The sequence below is a fragment of the Trichoderma harzianum genome (assembly GCF_003025095.1).
Source record: "Trichoderma harzianum CBS 226.95 unplaced genomic scaffold M431scaffold_8, whole genome shotgun sequence".
Taxonomy (NCBI): domain Eukaryota; kingdom Fungi; phylum Ascomycota; class Sordariomycetes; order Hypocreales; family Hypocreaceae; genus Trichoderma; species Trichoderma harzianum.
In genome coordinates this window covers 1,358,189-1,383,537 of record NW_020209256.1, presented here as the reverse complement: position 1 = coordinate 1,383,537, position 25,349 = coordinate 1,358,189, and the positions used below count along the sequence as shown (strand labels likewise).

Sequence of the window (25,349 nt, the reverse complement as noted above, 5' to 3'; positions counted from 1 at the left end):
TCAAAGTGAACTATCTAGGTAAGCTTACCTGGGTAGTCAATTTCATCCGTGTCAACGCCTCACCATAAAGATAGCAGTATGTTTAGACACACGCGATGTTCCCTGGCCTTGTGTTATCAGGCCTACGGGGCCCCTAGATCTGGTGACCTCTTGCCGAGGTGTAGCCCGAACACGCATTAATTCAGCTTTGGCTCCAATTACTCCGCATCCTCCCCCGCCTTGCGCTACAATCATGGCCACAATATTCTTCCATCTCTCGGTAAATCGGCACGCTGGACTGTAGCTTATCAACGCTAACAGGGGGTTGAGAATGAAGCTTTCCCCTCCTTGTGCACATTTTGAACCAACCGCCTTGGGACTTTATCAAGAAAGGTGGTCTGTTAACGATTATCTACCCCACGTACGATCAACCACGCTGTGGCGGCCACGGAAATATTCAGACTAACAAGGACCGAGTGCCTCGTACTTACATACCTACACGCGACTCAGGTGACGTTACATTCTCGACAAACATGTTGATTATCCCGTGATAGGGAAGTCTTTGGGGTCAAGAAGCTCCTACTTAGTGTAGATCGGCGTAATCAGGTTGGATTTGATTGACCAGATTGCCAGCAGCTTCCCCCCACACAACCGATCAGTTCGAGCGATGGTCACATCCTATACGCTAGAAAGAACGATTATTCCTACCATGGTATATATTTATAAGATCCGCAAACTGTAACTCGCTTTCCATCACTCGGCTTGGCATTCCACGTGAAACACAGCATCCAGCAGCGAGCTGTTGGTCCAATACCTAGGCGTTAGGACTCCGATATCACTATGGAGAAGCAAGAGGAGGCAGCAGTTGCTGGGCAGGAAGTGAGCCATGGGGAGAAGGGAGAGCTCGTTCACATCGATGTAACGCGTGATATTACTCGCGCTGAACACGAGCTTGGTTTCTGGCAGGCCATGAGACAATATCCCACGGCTACATTCTGGGCCATGTTTTTCAGTATTGCCGTTATCATGTCCGGTTATGATGGTCAAATCATCTTCTCATTTTACGCTCTCCCAGCTTTCCAAAAGCGATACGGAAATCTTGTCGATGGCTCCTACGAAATCCCTGCCCCATGGCAAACTGCCCTCGGAATGGGCAACCCAATCGGCCAAGTTCTCGGTGCACTTGCTAGTGGCTATCCAATGGAACGATTCGGCCGAAGATGGACATTGGCTGTGTGCTGTGTTTGGTCAATTGGATTCGTTTTTGTGCAATTCTTTGCCAACTCTCTTTCGATGCTCTGCGCCGGTGAAATTCTAGGCGGTCTAGCTTACGGTTTCTACGTGGTGATTGCTCCGACATACGCGTCGGAAATTTGCCCCCTGGCTCTCCGGGGTCTGCTCACGGCTTTCATCAACTTGGCCTTTGTCATCGGACAGTTCATTGCACAAGGAGTTGCTGCCGGCCTAGAGGGCCGAGAAGATCAGTGGGCATATAAGGCGCCATTTGTATGTACTAGCTCTCACATATTCGAGGAGTTTGGCAACGTAACTAACACGATTAGGCACTTCAATGGCTCTGGCCGTTAGTTATCCTCATTGGTCTACCTTTTGCTCCGGAAAGTCCATATTGGCTTGTTCGCCAGGGACGCAAGGAAGATGCCCGTAAGGCGTTGGTGCAATTGTCGTCTTCTAAAAATGCACCAGATATCGACCAGGTGCTTCTTGGAGTTGAGCAGACAGATCTCCTCGAACAAGAATTTGAAGCCACGACGAGCTACTTGGATTTGTTCAAGGGTGTCAACCGCGTACGGACAGAGATCACCATCATGGTATATCTGATCCAAGTCATTGCGGGTAATCCGCTCATTGGCTACGCCAACTACTTTTTTGAACAAGCAGGTCTCAATCCTGCAGAGGCATTCAACAGTTAGTATCTTAGCCATCAACACACATGCAACTGCTAACGGTTAATAGTGGGTGTTGGAAACACCGCCTTGGGATTCGTCGGCACCATCACATCCTGGTTTCTACTAAACTATGTGAGAATTTCCAAAGCCCTAGATAGAACGTACGCATACTGACAGTAATAGTTCAAACTCGGTCGCCGAACAATCTATAATACCGGCATGTGGGTGATGACGTTGCTTCTCTTCATCATCGGCTTCCTCAGCATTCCATCTCACAATACGGGTGCAATCTGGGCGATGGCCAGTTGCATGGATGTGTAAGTTGAGCATCTTCTTTTGTCGTTCAATTTTTTGGATCTCCACACTAACTCTAAATTCCCGTGTAAAGGTGGACGTTTATTTATCAGATGACCGTTGGGCCTATATGCTTTGTTGTCATTTCCGAGATATCTTCTACACGATTGCGGACAAAGTCCATCGCCGTTTCTACTGCTGTTCAATCATTCTTCAACATTATTAGCACAATCGCCATGCCGTATATGCTAAATAGCGACCAGGCCAACTGGGGCGGTAAGGCAGGCTTTTTGTTCGGAGGGTTCAGTTTCTTCTGCACCATCTGGTGTCATTTCAGGCTGCCTGAAAGCCAGGGAAGGACGTTTGAGGAGCTTGATATTCTGTTTCAGAGAAGAGTGCCACTAAGGCAGTTCAAGACTTATGACCTCTTGCAAGAGGTTGAAGGAGAAAAGACTACGACGGCATAATACCTAATAAAGGAAAGAAGTTGATGTTTCTACCACTCGTTCGCGGCGTAGTCAGTTTCCACAGCATAAGAATAATTATTGGTTGTACCTTTAATAAGAAGAATAATTTTCGTTTGCTGCTCTCCATGGCTTTCTATTTATTCTAACAAGGGAAGACTGGGGGAAAGACAAGTCTGGACGCTCGACAAAACTAGATGCTAGTCGAAAGTAAAGTGTGAACGACATGATTAGTTATCGCTGTTAGGTTATATACCGCAAGTGGTAAAGTCTAAAAGCATCCCATCGGCGCTCTATTAATTCTTATCAACGTTACCTTGCATTCAGAGGATGTATGTCAATCTTCTGATCGGATAGATAATGTTATTGTCCAGTTAGAGTCGGCACTATCTGCTCATCACGGAAACCTTGGTGCTACTTCATACCATAAGGCTCCGTTGGGAAATAAAAGCTATTACCCATAGAGAATAGGCCCAGAGACCTACTTTCACCTTGGAATTAGGGTAACATCATCGCGCATGTAGTAGACGGCATAGAATAACGAGAAATAGAACAAACTCGGACATAATGAAGATGGTTAGCAACCTTGATAGCTATATAAATTTATTATGCCGATGTTTAATAGCGTATTCTTCTTGACATGTAAAGGCATTGCATTCGTATAAGTATGCAATTCAATACGTTTCACAATGTCACTTGCATCGGTCATTTTGACGCATTTCTTTTCTTATTCCAGAACAACCTCACGTCAAATATTATCCCCTTCAGTGTCTCTCATACTACTATATTCTAAAAAAAGCTCGTCAGACTCTTGCGACGGCTGATGAAGTATAGCCGTAATGCCAGAAGATACATTACCTGCAGCATGCGAACGGCAAACTCAAGGCTGGCTCGGAAGTACTTGAACAGTATGAATCGCATTGAACTGAATTATAAACGTTCACTAATCAGGTCCAGTTATTGCTTGGCAAAAGGAGTTGATTCTCATTACAAATCTCGCTGTAGATTTCCAATCTTCTTCAATCTCCCAAAGTTGTAGATTGACGCCTTAGGTTCGAGTCACCTTGCAATTCTCTTATATCTTTAGATATATATAAGTGAATGGTAAGGCCGTGCAACCCATTGATATCTCTTCCATTCATCAAAGTATCAGTATACAGATACAGTGGACAATCTTGATGATCACACAACTCGATCGCTTTATTATCAGAACTCAATCCTTGTACTCGGTTATTCCAAGATCTGGCCTGCATCATCTTCATATCTCGATAAAGAGACTTTATACTCCCTTAGACAAGTATTACGGAGAATGCCTACGACTATGGTATCGAGTCCCGACCCAGAAATCGTCGCCGACAGCGATGACATTACAGAGATTGGGACTCCATTCAAAATCATGAACCATTCAAATGCTTAGAAAGACGACTCTCAGAATCCTTGGAATTGACCCACATAGAAGAAAATGATCCAATTAGCCATGCTGTGCGCCATGGGATTTGTAACGTAAGTCACTCCACAATTTACATATGCTCTACCAAAATTGAAGTAGTCCGAGCAGTTCTATCACCACATCGATCATTACTGCAGCTTCTGATGAGCTAATGGAAGAGTTTGACATCTCATTGACCGTCTCTTTTCTGCCACTATCTCTATATGTCATTGCTCTTGGTTTTGGTCCTATTCTAGGTGGCCCCTCATCGGAGTCGCTTGGCCGCTACCCTGTTTACGCGACTATCCTACCGCTCGGTACCCTTTTTACGCTTGGATGCGGTTTTGTCCACAACTTTGGCGGATTGTGCTTTTTGCATTTTATGACTGGATTTTCTTGGGGTCCATCTCTGGCCCTTGCGTCGGGCTCCATCTCTGAAACATTGCCACCAAGAACAAGAGGCCCTGCATCTGCGCTGTTTATCCTCACACCTTTTTTGGGTCCTGGATTAGGACCAGTTATTGGATCATTTGTAGCGAATCGCAAGGGCTGGCGGTGGACACAGTGGACTATGATCTTCTCCGCCATTTTTACAATGATCTTAGCCCTCTTTACAGAAGAGACCTACCATGCGAAGATTAAGCAGCGCATCTCAAGGGAGAAAGGCACAGAGGCTTCTCCTTCGGTCCCCTTCTCTACCAGGCTCAGGTTGTTCATTCAGGTCTCTCTGATTCGCCCAGTTATGATGCTTTTCACAGACCCCATCATCACGTTTCTTTGCCTGTACGTTGCTGTTAACTTTGGCATCGAATTCAGCTTTTTCGCTGCTGTGCCATATGTCTTCGGCACAGCTTATCACTTTGGAGTCGAAGAGACCGGTTTAGGAATCGTCATAGGTTGTATACTTAGGTTCATTACTATCATCGTCTGCGACATTTTCATCTACCAGAAGAAAATCTCTTTATATCCACCCCATAAGGTTCCTCCCGAACACCGGCTCTACCCTGCTATGATTGGCAGTATAGGAGGTCCAATTGGTCTGTTTTGGTTCGCCTGGACGGCACGAGAGGATATTTATTGGGCTAGCCCTGCTGCTGCCATCATCCCTTTCGTCTGGGGAAACCTCTGTATTATTGTGGCCGCACTGCAATATATTGGGGATACATATGCAGGCAACATTGTTGCCAGCGGTGCTGCTGCCAACAGCCTGGCTTGTTATGGACTGGCAGCTGGATTTCCTCTTTTTTCAGTTCCGAGTAAGTGATGTCTCACCTCAAAATCCAGGATATGGGAGTTAAAAACTTATGTCTAGTGTTTCAAAATCTGTGAATAAATTGGGCAGGTAACTTAATAGGATTTCTAGGGCTTGCTCTCCTCCCTATTACTTTTATCTTGTTCCTATATGGGCCGAAGATTAGGGCAAAGAGTCGGTTTGGGACGATACAATACTGAGATCATATACCCCTAAGCTTGATATTTCCCTAAAGTGGAATCTCTAGTCTTTATACAGCATCAGTTAAGCTCTTCTCTGCACAATTTCGTTATCTTTAGATTAAAGATATATCTACCCATCTCGATGTTCCTATAGGGTGATCTTTCCAAACTTCGCCGGCCATATATTTGTGAACTTTTGTCGTTAGTGTAACTTGTAGATCTCTGTGAATGTATAATGAACATACCATAAGCCTCTCCGACTACCTTGAAGCAGCTCCCACTAGGTCGAATGACTATTGGCAAATTGCAGCCAACGATGATTGAGACTACATCACCAACTTGTGTTTTTGATGGCCCAATGCAAAAATGCCGTTACTTGTAACAAAAAGGCGTCGCAGTCTCATGACATTTTCGATGACTTGACCCTCAGTCCGCAAAGTATTTGGATCAATGAATGCCCCTGCTGTAAGAATTCTTCTCAATTCTCTATCATCAACGGCGTTTTCCGGCTGTAAAGGTTCCGCGTGATGTAGTTTATCTAGGATAGAGTGCGCACATTGGATAATACTTTCCGCACTCGGAACACTTCCAAGGTCTGCCGAAACTTCAGTTACAGTATCCAGATGCAAGGCATGAACGTTTAAAATGCTGAAATCATCACAGAAGCTTATTTGAGGCTCTAGTTGGCCAGATGCAGAGTACCCATGTTCATGCAAATACAAAGCATCTGTAGAGCCTATGAAATAGCACTGTATGCGCATCAAAGAAGCATTAACGAAGAGTGTTGGCCGATGTTCATTTGCTTCTCGTCTCCAGTCAGGTACCCACGAGGGTAAATTTTCTTTATGGTTTAGGCCAGATGCAGCAAGTAGAAGGTCCAATGATTTCTCCTTCATCATGATGAAAGAAGCGGCCTCCCGATATACTTGCTCAACAGTTTTGCAATAGTCGATATCAGGCAAAGTATCGTTGTATTCCTTTCCTACCAGACCCAAGATAGCGAATACCTTGTCCCTTGGATCAGTAGCATCTCTATCCCAAATGTTCCATAGGAGATCTGAGAGTTTGCTACCCAAAAGTCTCTTCTGGGAGATATGGATCGCCAACCCATATCGGCGCTTTAACGAGGCCCAACTTTTCCATCTTTTCGTACCTTTTACCAGACAGCCCATATCATCCCACCCTTCTTGGTACGTCATAGCCTTTTCAATTGTTTTCCACTTCAGGGTTGAACCGCCACATTGGAGTATAGCTTCCCTTGCCTGCCAAATCTCCTGCACTACCCAAGTGCGTGACCACCACGGTCTCGCAAGTAGGTTGTCAACAGCCTCCCAATCTTCTTGTCGAGCATTTTTGAAGAATGGATAATATACACATTCATACAAAACTGGCGCAGCTGAGATAATGTGCCCACTCTGCTTGCTGTTGAGTATGAGCGTATTCCACATATCACTCGTCGTCGTGTTTTTCATTTGTTGTTTTTCTTCTTCACTCAACTCGAGAGAGTATGGTTGCCATGCATCTTCAACAGATTCACCATCATCCGAAACCCCTCTTTCTTCGGTAGGACTGATATATCTTCCTTCGCCACATTCAGAGCTTGTGTCGCTTCCCAGTCGGGTTCCACCTGTCCAAGTATGCCGCAGCTGATACTTCTGATGCATGGCCATTTCTTTTAGGAACGACAGCGCACGGTCGCTGTCCTGCGTCTTTTCTCCAATCCATGCTACCACTCGCACAGCCCCGCGATAAATATCAGGCATAATAGCCACTTGCGCATTGCGCTCATCTTTGTTCCTTTGGTTGATGCAAACTCTATCAATCCACATAATCCGGGGTATATCTGGTCTTCGCAATCTGTGCAAGGCTTGCTCTAGGGTGTCTGAAATATCGAAGCGTTGTCCATTCAAAGACAAACTGGGACGAACGTCATCTTGGGCATCTGGGGCGCCCCATGCATACGAAAGTGCCTCATAGTCTGGAGATTGATCCAGGGGAAACTCTGAAATGGTGCACAGTAAAGGTGCATCATATTCTCCAGGGAGAAGCGTTAGGAGACGTATGTGCCTTGTAGTTTCAAGGTCCATAAACGTGTATTGTTGAGCCATTGCGAGGATCAAAGTAGTTGCACACTTTACAAACATGGTGCAGGCTGACGCTCGCCAGAGGAGAAGCTCCTCAAACACTTGTGAGATGATTAGTCATGGTCTGTCCAGATTGGCTCGTCTCCCGTTGTTCATTTGTACGAGGATTCATATGGCTTATACCCCTGTAGGATCTTATCTTCAATCCTGCGCAGTGTGGAGAGGTGGAAGGGATTGTTTACCCTGCACTTCAGCAGTTAATTTAGCTAAATTGTATTATATGTGAAAAAAGGTTTACGACGACTTCAAAGTGATCATAGCGAAATGGTCAGAGAATGGATAGTGGTTTTTTTCTTTGAAAAGGAAAAACAGTTGGTTTACCATGGATTGGCTGAGCATGAAGTAAGAGCTCGTCATTCAACTACCAAGCAACGGCTTCTGTTTCTTTTCTTGTGACACCACGGAGACATGATATACGTCAATCTAGTAGGAATTCTATTATGGAATGTCTAGTTATACGCAAAGCTTTACAAGCTACCAGTTTCCCGCACTTAGCGACGTGCAAGGTGTTCATTCTTCTTCAAATCAAGGCTAGCACCAATGTGACACCGGCCAAGATTCTCATTAGCGATAAAGGTGCAATGCTGGCTGTATCCTCAAAGTCTCTACTGTCCCTCTGAACTTCACTGGCCTGGATGCATGCAACGCTTCCTGGTTGGCCGGCAGAGCCCCTTGGATGTGCATTATCACTGTCAGCTTGGGCGAATCCTGTGACCACGACCCAGATTTGTCGGATGGCGCTGTCGTAAGTGGTAAAGTTTCCAAGTTCGTGACTTTCATCGCCGAACCGTAGCTGAAGCGATGTGCTGTCGCTGCTATTGCTTTTGACGGGACGTGCTGTATCATGGTGAGTAAAAGAGTTACTTCTTGGAAAGAGTAGTGAGTTGAAGTTACCAGATGATAATCCAAACCCTTCTCCATCTGACAAGCCAAGCTCATCGGCGCAACTCGGAGGCAAAGTGTTATTTTGACACTGTCTGCCTGCTTCAAGTGACTCTTGGAGATCACTCCAGCAGTTGTCGGATAATATCCCATTACAGCTTCCCTGGCTCGGAGCGGATCCGGATTTCTTCAATTTTGAGCTGCTGTAAGTAGTGCGGCAGAGAAACCACGATGGATCGGCTGATCCAATTAAACCTTGAGGAGCTGTCCACTCGATCTGGGTACCAGTAACAAATTGACCACCAGCTGTATTTCCCCCTGGTATATCGCTGGACACTGATATCGATACTGTCCAGTTATCGCTTCTCTCTCCTGGATACTTAGCGGTAACGTTGTATCCCGAGATGCTCGCCGTTCCAGTTGCATTTGCATTGCGCATTCCCAGCTGCCAATCGACATTGGAGATGCCTTGTGCTTCACCAAATGCCTGCGCAGAGACAAGCTGACATGATAGAGGCATACTCACGAAAATAATACTCCTCATTGTTGAATTGGTATAGATACGATGTTTAATTGACAGTTATTGTTAAATGCTGAAGACATACATGAAACATAAGGGTTGTTCAACCGCTTTATATTTGAGCGTAGTGATCAATAATTTGATGCGACTCCACATACTAAGCCTTGATCGTCGCATTTTGGCTGCGCTTCAACTACATTTTTTTCTTTGGTTACGATTCATGTTTTAAACAAAAGACAGCTGTTGCTTACGCCAAGAACAAACTATGCTTGTTTTTAAGCTATAATCTCATAGGCTGTTGCACATCTTCGCCGTCTACATTAGTGCACTGGTTCTTGATGTTCATTTCGAATTCCAGTTTTGTTAAAAAAAAAATAAACGTAGTGACGTAGGGATCAGCTTTCATCAGTGGATCTCGGGCTCTACTGTACTCACATATCTTGTCTTGCAATGTACAGAGGCATCTGTTAGCTGTCGCCTAGTCTTCCTCTATAAATAGTCAAGAAGACAAATTATTACGAAATGACTAGTAAGTTGACACTCATAGTGAGATCAATAAATGAGAGTGTAGCACAGATATAACAACTCTAACCTTAGTGACACCAATGATACTGCGGTGCCGAGAGTTATATATGGACAGAGATGAAAGGTTATAAACGCAATGATATGTACTCCTTTAGTTAACGGCAAAGAAGCAGACAACATGCTGTACGTATTCAAAAATGCAGAGTGTAGACCAGATATCAAGATGCTTTGTAATTCTTTACTCCCTATATTTACTCTTCAGTCTATCCTTTTACAAAAGTCAACTGTGGCGTCATAGCTTACTGACTGTAAAGGCTATCTCGGTTTGGTGACGGAATCTGAGGTTTTGTGGGACTATCCAGCAACTCGGGGCATAATGATTAACTTTCTCATAAATTTGACTGTATTATCTGAGATGCATATTACACTTGTATATATGGGTTATATACTAACCAGTAATCCAACCACTCCATAGTTGTGCTGTAATTCGACAGGGAGATTGAAAGGATGTGTGCAGAATCGTGAGCGCCATGGCTCTGGAGCTATTATAATATCAATTGACAGATCCTAAGGTTCGTGCATGCTCAGGTAATAATTTCTCTGCGCCGAGCGAGTAGGAATTTCTCGTTGTTTTTTTATCTTGTAAACTAATAACGGTGTGGTCGAGCCTATCTGCGCAGTACAGATCTTAGCTTTGTTTATAATGGCTTTCCTAGCAAATGACCTCAACTTGGTATGCTGCGCGGTAACCAAGATTGACTGACTATAAAGTTGCGTGAGTTCTTAATTCAGTTCTCTCATCCAAGAAAAGGAGATCATAGTCGTGAATAACAACATCACGTATGGGGCATAGCAATGAAATGGCGCAAGACAAGCCTATCTAGGAAGCTCTAAGAATCGAGTGGCGCGATTAAGAAGAGGTTCACGAGATGCTTTTGTTGACTTCACAACGTAAGACCGGCATGTACGGAGTACAGTACAGCGTAAATTGCGAGTCATGATTGGTTTGGAAACCAATCGGAAGCATGAATACGAATTTCCCTTCTCAACATTCTGGGCAACACTCGTGCTCCATTTGGTGTTCCACTTATCCCACTGCTAATTGATCGAGCTGCTAATTTGGGTTGTAGCGACTTGCCGCTCTTGGAAAGTTTTGAAACAGATCAAAGGTTGATGCACACAAAGATTGCGCTAGTTATATAGGGGAATACGAAGCGCTTCGCATGAAAACCTCCGTGCCAATGTTGACATGTACATTGTTCCCCAAGCCGGCGTTCTCCGTGAAATATCAGGCAGCAGCAGTAGCAGACATTTGTCAACTATTTCACATACTCACTATATTTAACGGATAGGGGCTCTCTATTCGTCTAATAATAGTCTTTTATCCCGATCTGGGCATAAGAACCACGGGCTTGGCAGATCATAAGGCAGAGCTGGTACCGCATATCCGGAGGACGCTTTTAACCGCAGCAAAATCAGGGTAGGGGGGAATAATAGGTTGTACAAGTACAGAGAGAGTAGGCTGTGCCAAACCCCCTTTTTAGATTAGTCGCGCGGATTACCGAGTACAGCGGCTCAAGACGTCAGATGTGATGGCCGTGCTCCACAGAGCTCCTACAGCTGTCGATATTCCCCGATCCTGGACCTGAGATTGGTCCACCCTGCATGCTACAGCGGAGGACAGCCCTGGGAACTTGGGCGGGGGGAGCGGACTGCCGCTCGTAGCGCTTGCCTGGCGATGTAGCAGTTGACCGCACTGACAGCTGGTTGATTATCATGCGTCAAGGACTGTTAAAATTGGCAACCCCCTTGGGTAGGAGCTAGCACCTCTAGCAGCACCTCTGGTGGGCACAAGTTGCATGCGAGTGAGAAATGGTGCCGAATTAGAGGACAAGATCCACTCAATTTTCAGGCTATCTGCTACAGTAAGCATAATCAGATTCTTATTCCGGCTAGCACGGCTTGGACAAGTTGCGAATTAATAGGGATGTGGCGCGAATCGGGCCGGCGTTGTGTTTTGGTACAGACACCAGGGTCAACAGTTTTAATGCAATACCGCATCACACAGCGTAAACAACATACGTACGGTAGGTACCAGGCCATCATGAATAGTCCTCGTGGCATGTACTCCGAATGTTTACCACGAAACAGTCAAGCTTGTAAATAAGGCTCAATAAGGCTCAATTTAAGTCTGTATATAAGTCTGTATGTTTCCTGACAAGTAGGACGAAGTTTCTATTATCATCACCGACAACTCTTGGACAATTCCTACAGCTACCATCAAGATGAAGTACTCCATCGTTGCTCCGGCCATTCTCGCCGGCACCGCCTTTGCGTGGCTGCCTCAAGACCGCGACCTGAAGGCCTTCAACCAGACCGCTCGTTTTGAGCAGCTTGGCAAGCGCTTTGAGCCTGCGCTTGCCTCTGGTATCACCAAGATCCGTGGTGTCAACTTCGGTGGTAAGTGAATATCCTATTTTCTGTAAGATTTAGAAGATCAGGCTGATAGATTGATTAAGGATGGCTTATCAGCGAGCCATGGATGATGTCCAATGAGTGGAACAACAACATGGGCTGCAACGGTGCCGCCTCTGAGTTCGATTGTATGCGCAACAACTATATGGGCAGCAAGCGTGCGACCGGAAACACCAAGTTCCAGAACCACTACAGGGACTGGATTAACCCCGCCACCGTTCAGTCTGTTCACGATGTCGGCTTGAACACTATCCGTATCCCCATTGGCTACTGGTCCTACGATGCCATTGTCGACACGGCTAGCGAGCCATTCGCCGATGGCAACCTCCAGCTTCCGTACCTTGATGCTGTTGTTCAGAAGGCCGCTGATCTCGGAATCTACGTCATTATTGATCTTCACGGTGCCCCTGGTGGTCAGCAACAGGACGCCTTCACCGGCCAGAACCCCAACCCCGCGGGTTTCTACAACTCATACGACTATGGCCGTGCTGAGAAGTGGCTGTCTTGGATGACCAACCGCATCCACACCAACCCTGCTTACTCGACTGTTGGTATGATTGAGGTTCTCAACGAGCCTGTCTCCAGACACGATGGAGGTGGCCGCTACCCTGCTCCTGGCCAAGACCCAAGCATGGTCCAGACCTACTACCCCGGCGCCCTCAAGGCTGTGCGTGATGCCGAGGCTGCGCTGAACGTCCCAAGCAACAAGAAGCTGCACGTGCAGTTCATGTCCAGCAAGTGGGATTCTGGTGATCCTCGCAGCAACGCCGCCGTCAAGAACGACCCCATGGTTGGCTTTGACGACCACAACTACATTGGCTTCGCCCTTAGCAACACTGGCGACCAGTACTCGCTCATGCACAGTGCCTGCACTGACTCTCGTGTCGTGAGCGGCCAGGACTTTGCCATCACTGGCGAGTGGAGCATGACTTCTGGTGCCGACTGGCATGACGGAAACTTCTTCACCAAGTTCTTCACAGCTCAGCAGCAGCTGTATGAGTCTCCTGGAATGGACGGATGGATCTACTGGACCTGGAAGACCGAGTTGAACGACCCCCGATGGACCTACTCTTATGCTACCTACCTCAACTACATCCCAACTAACGCCGCTGCCCTGCAGCAGAACGTTTACCAGGATGTCTGCTCTGGATACAGGTAAATCACGAGTGATTGTTCAACGGTCATCACTTATTACATACCACTTCAAACTTGTATATTTTCTCGATGGACATAATTTATTTAGACCTGAACACTACCTAACCAACTTTAATTTACATATAATGTGTTCTCAGTATCTATCATCCTATTGTCGTATTACGAACTTCGTGACATAAATAAATCAGCTAAACATCGTTCTAAGGGGTTCGAAGTAGTACACTGAATGATATGCAACGGAACTGGCATTTTCTCTAAACACTGCGTGATCATCATATCAAGACTTGTAATGCTACTACTTCATAATGATGCAATGTTCTTTCATATACGATCAATATGTACGCGAGACATGCTTCCATTCTCCAATGTCACGAAACCAAAAATAAGGAGCCCAATTTGACTCGAGGGATTTCCTGCACTGTCGTTTGTGTGGCATTGACGTATGCACACACAGGCTGCCCATTTATTATTGCAAGTAATTTTCTGCGACCCGTTAATGCATGATTAAAATTAAATACCACTATAAATATAAATGAGTCAATATGAATGTAGATGATTCGATGTGAACATTGTTGATATGGAATCATTATTACTAGTATTGGTGTACGAGTAAGACCACGGTAGTAGTGTTTTGGGTCGAGTTAGTGCAGCCACTGTAGTATCTAATTTCACGGCCCGATTTGTTGCTCATGATAACGCCTGTTCCCTGTTCCTTGATAAACGCCGGTTGCCCAGCTCATTTAAGACGTGCTCTCTTATGGAAGGTCCCATTAGTATCTCTTTTCAGCTCCCCCTAACATACTTTTCTTGCATCACTAGATGCTCTGAAACTCTCAACACAATTATTATTGGCGGTGCTCCTTCTTGTTTTTGGCATGCTCGGCTTTTTCTTCTGTTTGCAGAAGCATCCCAAGGCTGACAAGACATTACGATGTAAGTTCTTGATATTGGCCCATGCATATGCATCCCTTCGCAATCTCACCCTGGCATTTATACTAAAGCCAACGACTTCGTTTACAACATTATGCAGCAGCCTGTTGCTGCTTAATGACTATTGGGCTGGCTGTGATCTTGGTCAATAATGCGCGAGCGTTTGCTTAAATCACGTTTGTCTCAGTGACACGCTACCAGGCGCGTAGGATGGTAGGCCATCAACCATTTAGAATAATATATATTCTATTAACTTCTATCCTGTAGTAAAGGTCAATAATTGCTTGAGCTAATGGCACAGGTTTAGAAAAGTTAGATGCAACCTATCCAACCCTAGACATTCGTGCTCTGCATAAAATCAACAGCGATATGCCCATCGTAGTATCTCTGCACAATCCGCGCCCCAGAGGTAAACTGGAGAGCATGAAACATCGCAAAACTTCTGTCCTTCGAGTCCATATATTGCGCCACGCTCTAAGGCGAATGCAAAGTCTGAGCAAGCCCGAACCGGACATTTTCTATGTCCCAAACTGTATAATAGTACTTTAGCAAGCTGCCACCAATTACCCACAAGCTTTTCGCTTCATCACCACTACTGTTGATAAGCGTCTGGCAGATCTCTGGCTGGTCTGAGATTGGCCCAACGCTGAGCTCCTGGGAAGGAATTGTGTAATTGCGGCCTCCAATGGTGAAAGAAATTGACGACTTGATATCTTTCAGCTTTGAACAGGGTATCCCGTATGTTCCCACTGAATCGACGGGCTTAATATCCGGAGAAATCATTGCATAAATTTCCTCAGCATCATTCTTTGGAGCAACAATATTCGCTGTGCCAGAATCGTAGATGGCATAGTTGGAGGACACATTGGTGATCGTATTGTCAACATAGACTTTTTCGAAAGTCCGTTGAATTGCCCTGTCGCTGGAAACACCGGGATGTAGTTGATCTCGCTGACCAACTTGGAGCTATCCACGCCGCCGAGGCTAATTTCTGCGTGCCCTACGGACTGCGGCGTCAAGTAGAGACCATAAACAGCTTCCGGGATCTGTCCACTGCCATTTACGCCGCCGAGAAATGTATGCGGGTCAGTAGTCAGGCCGGATGGAAATCCCATACCCACGATTCCGTCAAACGGATCAACGCCAAGCGCGGCCGACTGGTTTGTAATAAGACCAAACTGGAAGTCTTGGACTTGGAGACCTGCGACAGAAATCACATCTCGCGAGATCACACCTTCAATCTCGACATTGCCTGAAGCTACGACACCGGTTCCTGTAGAATATGAAATTCGGAATGAACCATTAAGGGAAGTAAACGTCTCTGATTTTTCCGGGGCGAATCGATGTTGCAGTCCGGTGCATCCAGGGTTTGCGTCGCATTGTGTGGATGGAATCACGACATCCGATGAGCCGGTATCAAACACCACAGTACTATAGAGAGAAATTGAAATCAGCAAACATGAACCGCGTTGGCGATTGTAAAGGATTTAATTACAGAGTTTGCGGCGGCGTCCCAACATTTAGTTCTCCGTACCACTTTATACCATCGATTAGCTTCAAATGCTGCCCGGAGATGCCCTAAACTTGCCTGCAAATCTGTACCGCTATACCAATTACTCAGCGGCTCCGAGATGTTGGGCGTTTGCCGCTTTCGCCGCTGATATCCCTCGGGCTGCCGCACTCGAGCCTTTAGCGGCAATATGGCTGGAGAGCGGGAGTTTCCACTCTGTGACAAAGCCCCGGTGGGGAGCAGAGTCATGGCCGAGAGAATTGCGGAGAGAGAGCCCCTCATGGTTGATTGAGGCGAAGAATATGAGAGTATTCAAATACTTTGTTGAGTCGGAAACTATATCTCCTGTGGCGTTAATTACCTGATGAGGACATGTCAAGTTTAAAATACTTCCTGATGTCAACATAGCCGGTCGTATTTGCTAACTCCCTGCTTCGTAACCCAGGGCATTAATGCTGGCTCGCGTCACTGCCACTGCGACAAATTGTTGATCTGCTTACTCCAATTGCATTATTATTAATCACTAGAGGCAATAGAGGCAATAGTTGACACCCGTCCAATCTTTTGAATATATATATATAGATGATTCCGTTGGTGTTTTTTTTTTTACTAGCTTTTGCCTAAGTTAGACCACATACTAGTCGGCCACATATGCTAGTCGGCCACATTAATCGGGAATTAAAAAGAAGGGGAAAAAAATTACAATAAGGTTTTTTTTTTTTATTTTTTTTTTATTTTTTTTTTTTATTTTAGATGAAATATATAATAAATATTATTAATTTTAATAATTTTAATTTTAACTTTATTAGACTCCTTGGCTTACTATACTTTTTATTTTATTTTTTTCTTTATATTTATAATTTCTTCAATCTTAATAAATTAATTATTTAAGTTTTCTTTTACTTTTTATTTCTTTTATAGTTAAAAGCTATTAACTTAGCGCTATAAATTATAAATTTTAACCTTTAATACTACTATTATAGTATTTTATTAGTTTAACTACTTACTAATTTTCTATAATAGCAGCTAGGTTTTTAGTAATATAACCTTAATTAATTATATAACTTTTTAAATTTATTATAATTATTTAGAAGTATTAAAATTAATTAAATCTACTTTCCTTTTTTTCTTAATTATTAATTTTACTATTTTAGGGATTATTTTTAATTCTAAGGGTTTTTAAATAATTAAATAGGTTTTTAATAGCTTATTAATATTAAGGGGCTAAAGACTAGATTTAAGCTAGCTAGCTTTTATATTATAGTTTATTAAGCTTTATTTTTTAACTTTATAATAATATTTAAGGAAGATCCTTTTACTTACTAATATAAAATTATTATTAAAGAGCTAGGTATAAAAAGGAGAGTAATAAAGTTAAAGACAAAGGTAATTTATATTTTAGCTACTTTTTAATAGTTAGGTATTTAATAATAACTATATTTATCTTTAAACTTTTTAAAATAAAAAAGAAATTCTTTTCTTTTATAAACTTTTTTTAAACTATAAGGTTATAGCTTAAACTTTAATATTTTTTTCTAACTTAAAAGCTCCTTAGTACTTAATATACTACCTTTTTTTTATAATACTATCTTTAGCTCTTTTAGGTACAAAGGATAAACTACCTAACTAAGATTAGAATAATAAGTTGCTATTAAACTTTTATTTAGTAGCTATTAGCTAGTAGTACTCTGCTAATTCTTTTACTTAGCAGTAGCCTAGCTAATCTATATCTTCTCTTTTATAATTAGTTTAGGTTACCCTTTTTTACCCTTTTTATTCTTTAGGCTTTAATAGACCTTTTCTACAGCACTAATAATATCTTTATTATAAGTTTTTATAACAGTAGCTATTATTTTAGCTATAGTTATAATTAGTTTTTTATTACCTTTAGCTATTATAACTGTTTATAGTAGCATTAGATATATATTAGCTATTAACTTATCTTTAGTTATTAAAAGGGTTTATTACTTTTATATAAGGTATATTGTTTTATTAGGTAGTTTTTTAATTTTAAAAGTATTATATATATAATTTATTTTTAGGTAGGATTATTACTACCTTTTATAACTTAACGGAAGGATTAGGCTTATTTAGTCTAGTTAAGTTATTAAACTATAAGTTACAGGGCTTAAAGTATAATAATTATATTATATTTAAACCTTATTATTTAGGCTGTTTTATATACTTTAAGTTTAGTCTTAAACCTTAATATAATAGTAGCTATACTTATAGCTTAAATTTTTAAAGTTTAACTTAGTTAGCTCTAGTTAATTAAGTTAGGCTATAGATTAATTCTAGATTTTAAACTAAAGGCCAGGGCGTAGTCTTCCTTTAACCTAGCTATTATAACTTTACTAACCTTTTTAATAATAAATATAACCTTTATACTATTTTTAGTATTAATTATAATACTTTCTTTTATATAAATTAATTAGTTTAATTTTTTTTTAAAAACTTTAACATTTAAATTTAAAAATTATAATAGCTTTATTTAAATAGTAATAAAGTAACTTAATTTAAGCTTTTAAAGATAAAGGAATAAATTTAAATATATAATTTAATAATATAATTATAATAAAAAGAAGAATTTTTTATTTTATATTTTATTATAAATTAGTATTTTATTTTCTTTTTACTTTTTTATATAAATACTTTTATAATAAAGTACTTATATTTAAAATTAACTACTTTTACTTTTTATAAAAATTATATTTGCTTTAATTAATTAACTTTCTTTAGGTATTTTTAAGTAGGTTTTTTTTATATATTTCCTTAAATATAACTTAGCTAATTAATTTATAAAGCTTATTTTTATAAGTATTATATATATTATTTTAATTATTAAAAAATAAGTTAGTTTTTATTAAATAATTACTATAATATATAAAGTATATATTTTTTATTTTAAAATATTTTTTATTTACTAATAAAAGGCTAAATAATGGCCTAAAATACTATTATTATAAAGGTATTAATTAATATTATATTAATATATTTATTTAATTTTAAAATAATTATATATTATTAATATAAGTAATTTATACCCTTACTTTAAATTTAATATTATATTCCCTTTTTTTCTTAGGTAATTTTATTTTATCAATTATTTTATTAAAATAAAATTAAATATTTATAAATAATTTATAAAAAAGTATATTATAAAACTCCTTTAAATACTACTTCTATTATTTTTATATACTAAACTAAAAAATTTAATATATTTTTAGTATTACTTAAAAAATATATTATTTATATTTATAAAATTCTAACTTTATAAATATAATTTAATATATTAACCTTTTTTTATAATATTTTTATTATATTAGCTTTTATTACTTTAGTAAGTTTTTTTTTATTAATTTACTTTTTATATATTAATTTTTATTTAATTATATTTTACCCTTAGTATTACTATTTAAAGTATAATTATAGTAGCTATATTATAAGCTTATTTTATTAATTAAAATAATATACTTTAAGTTAAAAATACTTTTATAAAGGTTATATTTATTATCAAAAGGGTCAGTAAAGCTATAATAGCTAGGTCAAAGGAAGGCTACACCCTAGCCTTTAGTTCAAAATCCAGAATCAATCCGTAGCCCAACCCAATTGGCCACAGCCGACTAAGTTAAACCTTAAAGATTTAGGCTATAAAGTATAGCTAATTAAGGTTTAAGACTAAACTTAAAGTATATAAAACGGCCTAAATAATAAAATTTAAATATAACGTAACTATTATACTTTAAGCCCCGTAACTTATAGTTTAATAACTTAACTAGATTAAATAGGCCTAATCCTTCCGTTAGCTTATAAAAGGCAGTAATAATCCCTAAAAATAAATTACATACGCAACACTTTTAAGATTAAAAGACTACTTAATAAAATAATACACTATAAAAGTAATAAACCCTTTTAATAACTACTATAAGATAAGTTAATAGCTAATATACGTTATAAACAGCTATAATAGCTAAAAGTAATAAAAAACCGACTATAACTATAGCTAAGATAATAGCTGCTGTTATAAAAACTTATAATAAAGATATTATTAACGCCGTAAAGAAGGTCTACTAAAGCCTAAAGAATAAAAAAAGTAAAAAAAGGTAACTTAAATTAATTATAAAAGAGAAAATGTAAATTAGCTAGGCTATTGTTAGCTAATAGCTGCTAGATAAAGGTTTAATAATAATCTATTATTTTAATCTTAGTTAGGTAGTTTATCCTCTGTACCTAAGAGAGTTATTAATATTATAAAGTTTTAGTTAATTAGCTACTACCTTAATATAATCCTGTTTTATATAAATTTTTTTAAAATTAATAATAAATTTGAAATAAAAAATAATAGTAATATAAAATTTATATTTCTATAAGTTAATATATAATTTATATTTTTAAAGTTTTTTTAATATTATAAAAATATATTATATATATTTTACTAAATTACTATTATATATTAAAATATTATTTAAATATATAATATAAATTAAGTTAATAAAGTTACTAAAAGTTATATTAATATATATTTAAAAAATAGCTAATATATTTATAAATTTAAAAAGTATAACTTAATATTTATATAGTTTATATTTATATTTAAATACTACTTTTAGCTTATTTTCTTTATAAATTTATAATTAATAATAAATAATTTTTAAGTTAAATTTACTATAAATAATTATATTTCTAAGTTTATTTATAATTTTATAAATTAATAAAAGAAATATATAATTTTTATAACTTACTTAATTTAAAAGATAATAATTAATATAAAATTATAGTTTACCTTTTTTTTAAAGATAAATAATATAAGTACTTTATAAAAGCTTATAGATTATTATATTTATTTTTATTATAAAGCTATTTAAATATATTTATAAAATATTATTAGCTTTTTCTTTACTAAGGAATAAATTAATTTTTAAAAAAATATAGCTTTAGGTTTAAGTTTAACAAAGTAAGTAAGGTTTTTTAAAGGTATTAATAATATTATTTTTTTTAAAAAAAATATTTATATATTATTAATATTTAAAAAATAAAGTTTTAAGTATTTTTTTTTTACTAAATATTATAGTAGTATTTTAATTTATTATATTATATAATAAATATTACTTTTTTTTAATAATAAAAATTATTTATACTTTAGCTTTATATATTTATTTATATATTTATTATACTAAAGTAATTATTTATAAACTTTTTAATATAATTTAATAATAAAAAATATTTTATTTAGTATTAATAACTAAGTTAATATTATTTTTTTATAGTTTTCTTAGTAATATATTATTTAATATATTAGCTATAATAAAACTTAAATATATTCTTTTTACTATTCCTTAGTTATTAATCATTTCTAAGACTTATATTATATATTTATAAAGTTAACTATATTCCTTATATATTAATTTAAAAGTAAAATCCTTAATTAATAATAGTAGAGTATTATTAATTAATTATTTACTTATTATATTAATATTATTATTATTATTAAGTATAATAGTAATAGATATTTATTTATTTACTACTTATAATTTAATAGCTTTTTTTATAATAAAAGAAATTCTAAGTAAGCTTTAGAATAGGTAAATACTTAATTTCTAAGCTTTTTAAATAAATATAGACTTTTAATTAATACTTTTTACTAAATTTCCCTTGATAAAGTTATTATATATTTTATTAATATATTTATTATTTTTATATTATAAATAATTTTAAAATAATATTTTACTATTTTATATTTATAATATATTTTAAATATTTTTTATTTTTTTTATAAAAAAGTAAATAAATTATTAATAGCTTTTAGTTAATTTATATTTTTATTACTCTTTTATATAAATAAAAATTTATTATTTTAATAGTTATATTAATAACTATTATTTAAGTTTATATTAATTAATTTATTTGTATTTTTATTAATAATCTATTTTATTATAACTTTTATATTTAAACTATAGCTATATAATTCTTATTAATTAATAAAAATCCTTAGTTAATAATATTCTTTTTAATTTTTAATTAGTATTTTTAAATTACCTAAGTAATATAAAAAATATTTAAAAATAAAATTAATATTTTACTTTATATTATTTTAAATTATTATAAAAAGTTTTAAAACTTCTTAGTATTTTTTTATTATATATAATTTAATTTTACTATAGTATTTAATATTTAACTTTTTATATTATTAATATTATTTTTATATTATTTAATATATTTTATATATATTAAATTATTATAAAATTAATTATACTTTTTAAATTAATATAAGGTTTATTACTATTTTATATTACTTTTTAAATAGCTATTAATATATTAAATTTTTATAATATTAATTTTAAATTAATTAGGTTTTATTTTAAATTTAGTATTTAAATATATAAAGTATATTTATAATTTTATTTAGGTTTTTTTTTTAAAAAAATAAGAAATTATATTTTCCTTTATATATTAATATATTAATATTTTAAGTTTTTATTTTAAACTTTATTTTTTTATAATAATAGAAAATTTAAAATTAACTTTTTTCCTATTTTTAGATTTTATAAATATTTAATTATCTTATATTTTTTTTAAATTTTTAATAACTTAAAAAATATATTTTTATAATTCCTTAGCTATTATATTTTCTTACTTTATAAAATTAAAGTAAAGTTTTATAGTTAAAGTATTTTCTAAATAAGTTTTATTTTTTAATAATTTGAAAATTACTAATTCCTTATTAATATTATATTACTTTTTTATTATAAATTTACTTTATATTTTTATTTTTACTCTATTAATTTTTTTATCTTTAGGAAGAAGATAAACTTATTAAAAAGCTAAGTATAAAAAAAAAAGTAATAAAGTTAAAAATAAAGGTAATTTATATTTTAATTACTTTTTAGCAGCTAGGTATTTAATAATAACTATATTTATTTTTAAACTTTCTAAAATAAAAAAGAAATCTTTTTTTTTATAAACCTTTTTTAAGCTATAAAGTTATAGCTTAAACTTTAATACTTTTTTCTAACTTAAAAACTCCTTAGTATTTAATACTTACTAATATATTAAGGAAAGTTTTAAATTACTTTAAATTAAAATTTATTAAATAAAATAAAATTCTTATTGCTTAAAAAAGTATTAAAGATATTTATTTATATTAGATTTTAATTAACTACTATTTAATTAAGTCTATAATATTATTTAGGGAACTCTTTAGTATTATATAGCCTTCTACTATAAGATATTATTTTAGATATTTTTTAATATAAAAAGAATAGTATTTTTAATACATTTAGTTATTACTTTTTTAAAAATTTAATTAAATTTAAATTTAGCTAATAATTTATTAAGAAATTACAATTTTAATAATATAGGTTAATGTAGGTTAATGGTGTTAAAGGGAAAAAAGCAGTGGCCGACTAGTGTAGGTGGCCGACTAGTATGTAGTCTGACTTAAGCTACATCTTTCATTCTTTGCATATTTCCCCAAACTGTAAACATCTTCTTTTCTGCCTTCGTCGTCATGTCGACTCCCGTCCTCCATTACTTTAGATTGGGAAACCTCGGTCGTGGGGAAATTGTCCGGTAATTGTGCCTGGTGCACAGCCCACAGATTACGAGTGCTGATCCATGAACCAGGTTGTTTTTGAGAGAGCTCAACATCGAATACGAGAACAAGTTCTACGTCTACGACGATACATGGCCATCCATCAACAAGTCCACGGGCGTTAGTTTGACCGGCACTCTACCCATCCTGGAAATTGATGGGCAGAGGCTGTATCAGGTACGTACGCGTCACCTTGCACCCGCGGTCGCTTAGCTTAACAATTATCTTTAGCATCTCGCCATTCTGCGGTATCTCTCCCGTCGTGCCGGTGCTTACGATGGCGAGTCCAACTACGAAAAGTATCTTGTCGATGCCGTATCTGACATCTACAATGACTGGCGGGTAAGTACAATCATTCATGCCGCTGAAACCGGCTGACCTTCCAACATCTACCCACTATTATGATGCCGTGGATGAATTATCTCCGCTGACCACAGTGCTAGACTGGCTGGGTCACCCAATTGACCGCCAAGGCCCCGGATTATCAGGGCACGCATGTCAAGAAGTTCCAAGATCTTTTCACCAATTTCTACTCTCGGGACGCCAGTGGCCCGTATCTTTTGGGCAACAAGCCGACCTATGTGGACTTTGCAGTCTTCCAGGCCCTCGACAATGATGAAGCCATTGGTCACGGTCCTGTAAGTTACGCTTTGCGATTTCTTTTGTCCCCAATTACTACATCTTTGGTGTCTTGTACTCCGTACGAAACTCATTTATCCGAATCTGTTTCACTAATGCGAACACCACCGACAGGACGCACTGTCAGAGCCATTGAAGAAATTGAGGGAAGCCATCCTTGTCCGCCCTAATGTCCAGGGTTATTTGGCTGAGCGAGCAGCGGCAAAGTAAGCCGTACAGTCGCTAAGACGAAAAGTTCTGCCCATCCTACCTCTTCCAAGTATGACCGATCAACCGGACCGGAGACTATATTTAGATCTGGGTATAAAGCGGCTTTGTCTTTTCTTTGTTCTTTTTTTTGTTGGATTGTGCATTTCGGCTGATACATTTGTTCATGGCAATAAACGTCAATAGAATAGCATGAGTCCATAGCGCTGACGGTACCAGCTGATGGTACCACTTCCGCAGTCATCCAGCGGTGAATGGGTTGATCTTCAGCACCCATTTCACCTGCTGCACGAAATTATTTAGCATGGCATTATACAGATAGAATATAGTCTTTGCGCAGTAACTGCAAACACACATGCCCAAGTTGGGCTGCTGATAGACCATTGTCTAAGTATGCTGCGGTTAGAGAGAGCTGAATGAATGCGCCATCCAACGCTAATATCTAGCCGGCATCTCCTGTAAGATGGATCGATTACATTTGATGTTAACTGAACTCTTTAGCTGCAGACAGCCACTAATTCTGAGTTTCTCCCGGGGAGATGTCAGCTATGTCTTTGGTGACGACATGTACATGTATTCACACCAATCTACAACTTCGCGATTCATTACTCAGAATAGTGAGGCTGTGTCGGCGATTTATCACGGATAATGTCAATTTGAAGATAGTGACAATAATTGAACTTCTTCTTACCGCCGGGCTCAGCCTTTCAAGTATTATGCTCGAAGGGATGCGACGCCCTTGGTGTTGCTTGGTGTTACTGCAAGAGCTAGACACGGTGTACTTCACTTAATAAGTATATCTTATGGAAATCTCATTGTCCTTACGTTGTAGGCACAAACTACTAAAATATTATATAATGCACCAATTCGTTCACTCATTAGCAGACATGTCAGTGTATGTAACTCACGGAATATCCTGAATAATTGATAAAACATGAATTTGTGAAGTATTTCCATGTTATATAGGGTAGAGACAGTATACGCACCTCTTGTGTAATCCAGTCTTAGCGTATCGGCTTGGCCACCTGAGACCCAGAATAGAGAATGATGTTCGGCCAGATTTTACAAAATTGAGAATTGCCTCGGCAAAGAAAGATCTATTCAATTCAATGAAAGGAACAACTCTCTAGGTATATTCTTCTGATCAAACTATTGGCATATAAGACAAACCATCTGTAAAGTATAAAGTTGAAGCTTTTGATACGGAATCGGAACCGGAACCGGAATCGGATTCATCTCTCTCGATCTCTCTTCTTGTAGAGAT

The 25,349-nt window shown here is 37.3% G+C and overlaps 7 protein-coding genes across 7 annotated transcripts; 4 read left to right on the top strand and 3 right to left on the bottom strand.

Annotated features, from left to right (window-relative positions):
* Nucleotides 1–819: 819 nt before the first annotated feature.
* On the top strand, nt 820–2,647 carry M431DRAFT_88386 (hypothetical protein; the record flags this gene model as incomplete). The annotated part of the gene is made up of 5 exons (XM_024923900.1): nt 820–1,485; nt 1,542–1,905; nt 1,954–2,018; nt 2,070–2,203; nt 2,275–2,647. 5 exons carry the CDS (start codon nt 820–822, stop codon nt 2,645–2,647), a joined length of 1,602 nt encoding a protein of 533 aa, XP_024773178.1.
* A 1,474-nt stretch (nt 2,648–4,121) lies between these two features.
* Nucleotides 4,122–5,402, top strand: M431DRAFT_7016 (hypothetical protein; the record flags this gene model as incomplete). Its single annotated transcript, XM_024921802.1, has 3 exons — nt 4,122–4,147; nt 4,203–5,329; nt 5,386–5,402. 3 exons carry the CDS (start codon nt 4,122–4,124, stop codon nt 5,400–5,402), a joined length of 1,170 nt encoding a protein of 389 aa, XP_024773177.1.
* An 84-nt stretch (nt 5,403–5,486) lies between these two features.
* M431DRAFT_509753 (hypothetical protein) lies at nt 5,487–7,628 on the bottom strand. The gene is made up of 2 exons (XM_024919351.1): nt 5,753–7,628; nt 5,487–5,700 (listed from the first exon to the last, which is right to left on the bottom strand). Exon 1 carries the CDS (start codon nt 7,613–7,615, stop codon nt 5,834–5,836), a length of 1,782 nt encoding a protein of 593 aa, XP_024773176.1. The 5' UTR covers nt 7,616–7,628; the 3' UTR covers nt 5,487–5,700; nt 5,753–5,833.
* A 543-nt stretch (nt 7,629–8,171) lies between these two features.
* M431DRAFT_496794 (hypothetical protein) lies at nt 8,172–9,077 on the bottom strand (the record flags this gene model as incomplete). The annotated part of the gene is made up of 3 exons (XM_024917525.1): nt 8,172–8,488; nt 8,546–9,020; nt 9,060–9,077. The coding sequence occupies 3 exons, from the start codon at nt 9,075–9,077 to the stop codon at nt 8,172–8,174; spliced, it is 810 nt and encodes a 269-aa protein (XP_024773175.1).
* A 2,755-nt stretch (nt 9,078–11,832) lies between these two features.
* M431DRAFT_119344 (glycoside hydrolase family 5 protein) lies at nt 11,833–13,318 on the top strand. Its single transcript, XM_024912069.1, has 2 exons — nt 11,833–12,038; nt 12,098–13,318. Exons 1-2 carry the CDS (start codon nt 11,864–11,866, stop codon nt 13,210–13,212), a joined length of 1,290 nt encoding a protein of 429 aa, XP_024773174.1. The 5' UTR covers nt 11,833–11,863; the 3' UTR covers nt 13,213–13,318.
* Nucleotides 13,319–14,612: 1,294 nt separating this feature from the next.
* On the bottom strand, nt 14,613–15,930 carry M431DRAFT_18037 (hypothetical protein; the record flags this gene model as incomplete). Its single annotated transcript, XM_024913120.1, has 3 exons — nt 14,613–15,089; nt 15,143–15,569; nt 15,683–15,930. The coding sequence occupies 3 exons, from the start codon at nt 15,928–15,930 to the stop codon at nt 14,613–14,615; spliced, it is 1,152 nt and encodes a 383-aa protein (XP_024773173.1).
* A 7,177-nt stretch (nt 15,931–23,107) lies between these two features.
* M431DRAFT_119341 (hypothetical protein) lies at nt 23,108–24,460 on the top strand. Its single transcript, XM_024912068.1, has 5 exons — nt 23,108–23,217; nt 23,272–23,416; nt 23,471–23,581; nt 23,683–23,877; nt 23,993–24,460. Exons 1-5 carry the CDS (start codon nt 23,156–23,158, stop codon nt 24,086–24,088), a joined length of 609 nt encoding a protein of 202 aa, XP_024773172.1. The 5' UTR covers nt 23,108–23,155; the 3' UTR covers nt 24,089–24,460.
* The last annotated feature ends 889 nt before the right edge of the window (nt 24,461–25,349 follow it).

Excerpts from the sequence above, each read along its gene's own strand:
- M431DRAFT_119344 (XM_024912069.1), top strand. The coding sequence starts at position 11,864 with ATGAAGTACTCCATCGTTGCTCCGGCCATTCTCGCCGGCACCGCCTTT. Across the intron at positions 12,039-12,097 it reads CCGTGGTGTCAACTTCGGTG|GATGGCTTATCAGCGAGCCA; the intron begins GTAAGTGAATAT and ends AGATTGATTAAG.
- M431DRAFT_509753 (XM_024919351.1), bottom strand. The coding sequence starts at position 7,615 with ATGGCTCAACAATACACGTTTATGGACCTTGAAACTACAAGGCACATA.
- M431DRAFT_119341 (XM_024912068.1), top strand. The coding sequence starts at position 23,156 with ATGTCGACTCCCGTCCTCCATTACTTTAGATTGGGAAACCTCGGTCGT. Across the intron at positions 23,582-23,682 it reads ACATCTACAATGACTGGCGG|ACTGGCTGGGTCACCCAATT; the intron begins GTAAGTACAATC and ends CCACAGTGCTAG. Across the intron at positions 23,878-23,992 it reads AAGCCATTGGTCACGGTCCT|GACGCACTGTCAGAGCCATT; the intron begins GTAAGTTACGCT and ends CACCACCGACAG.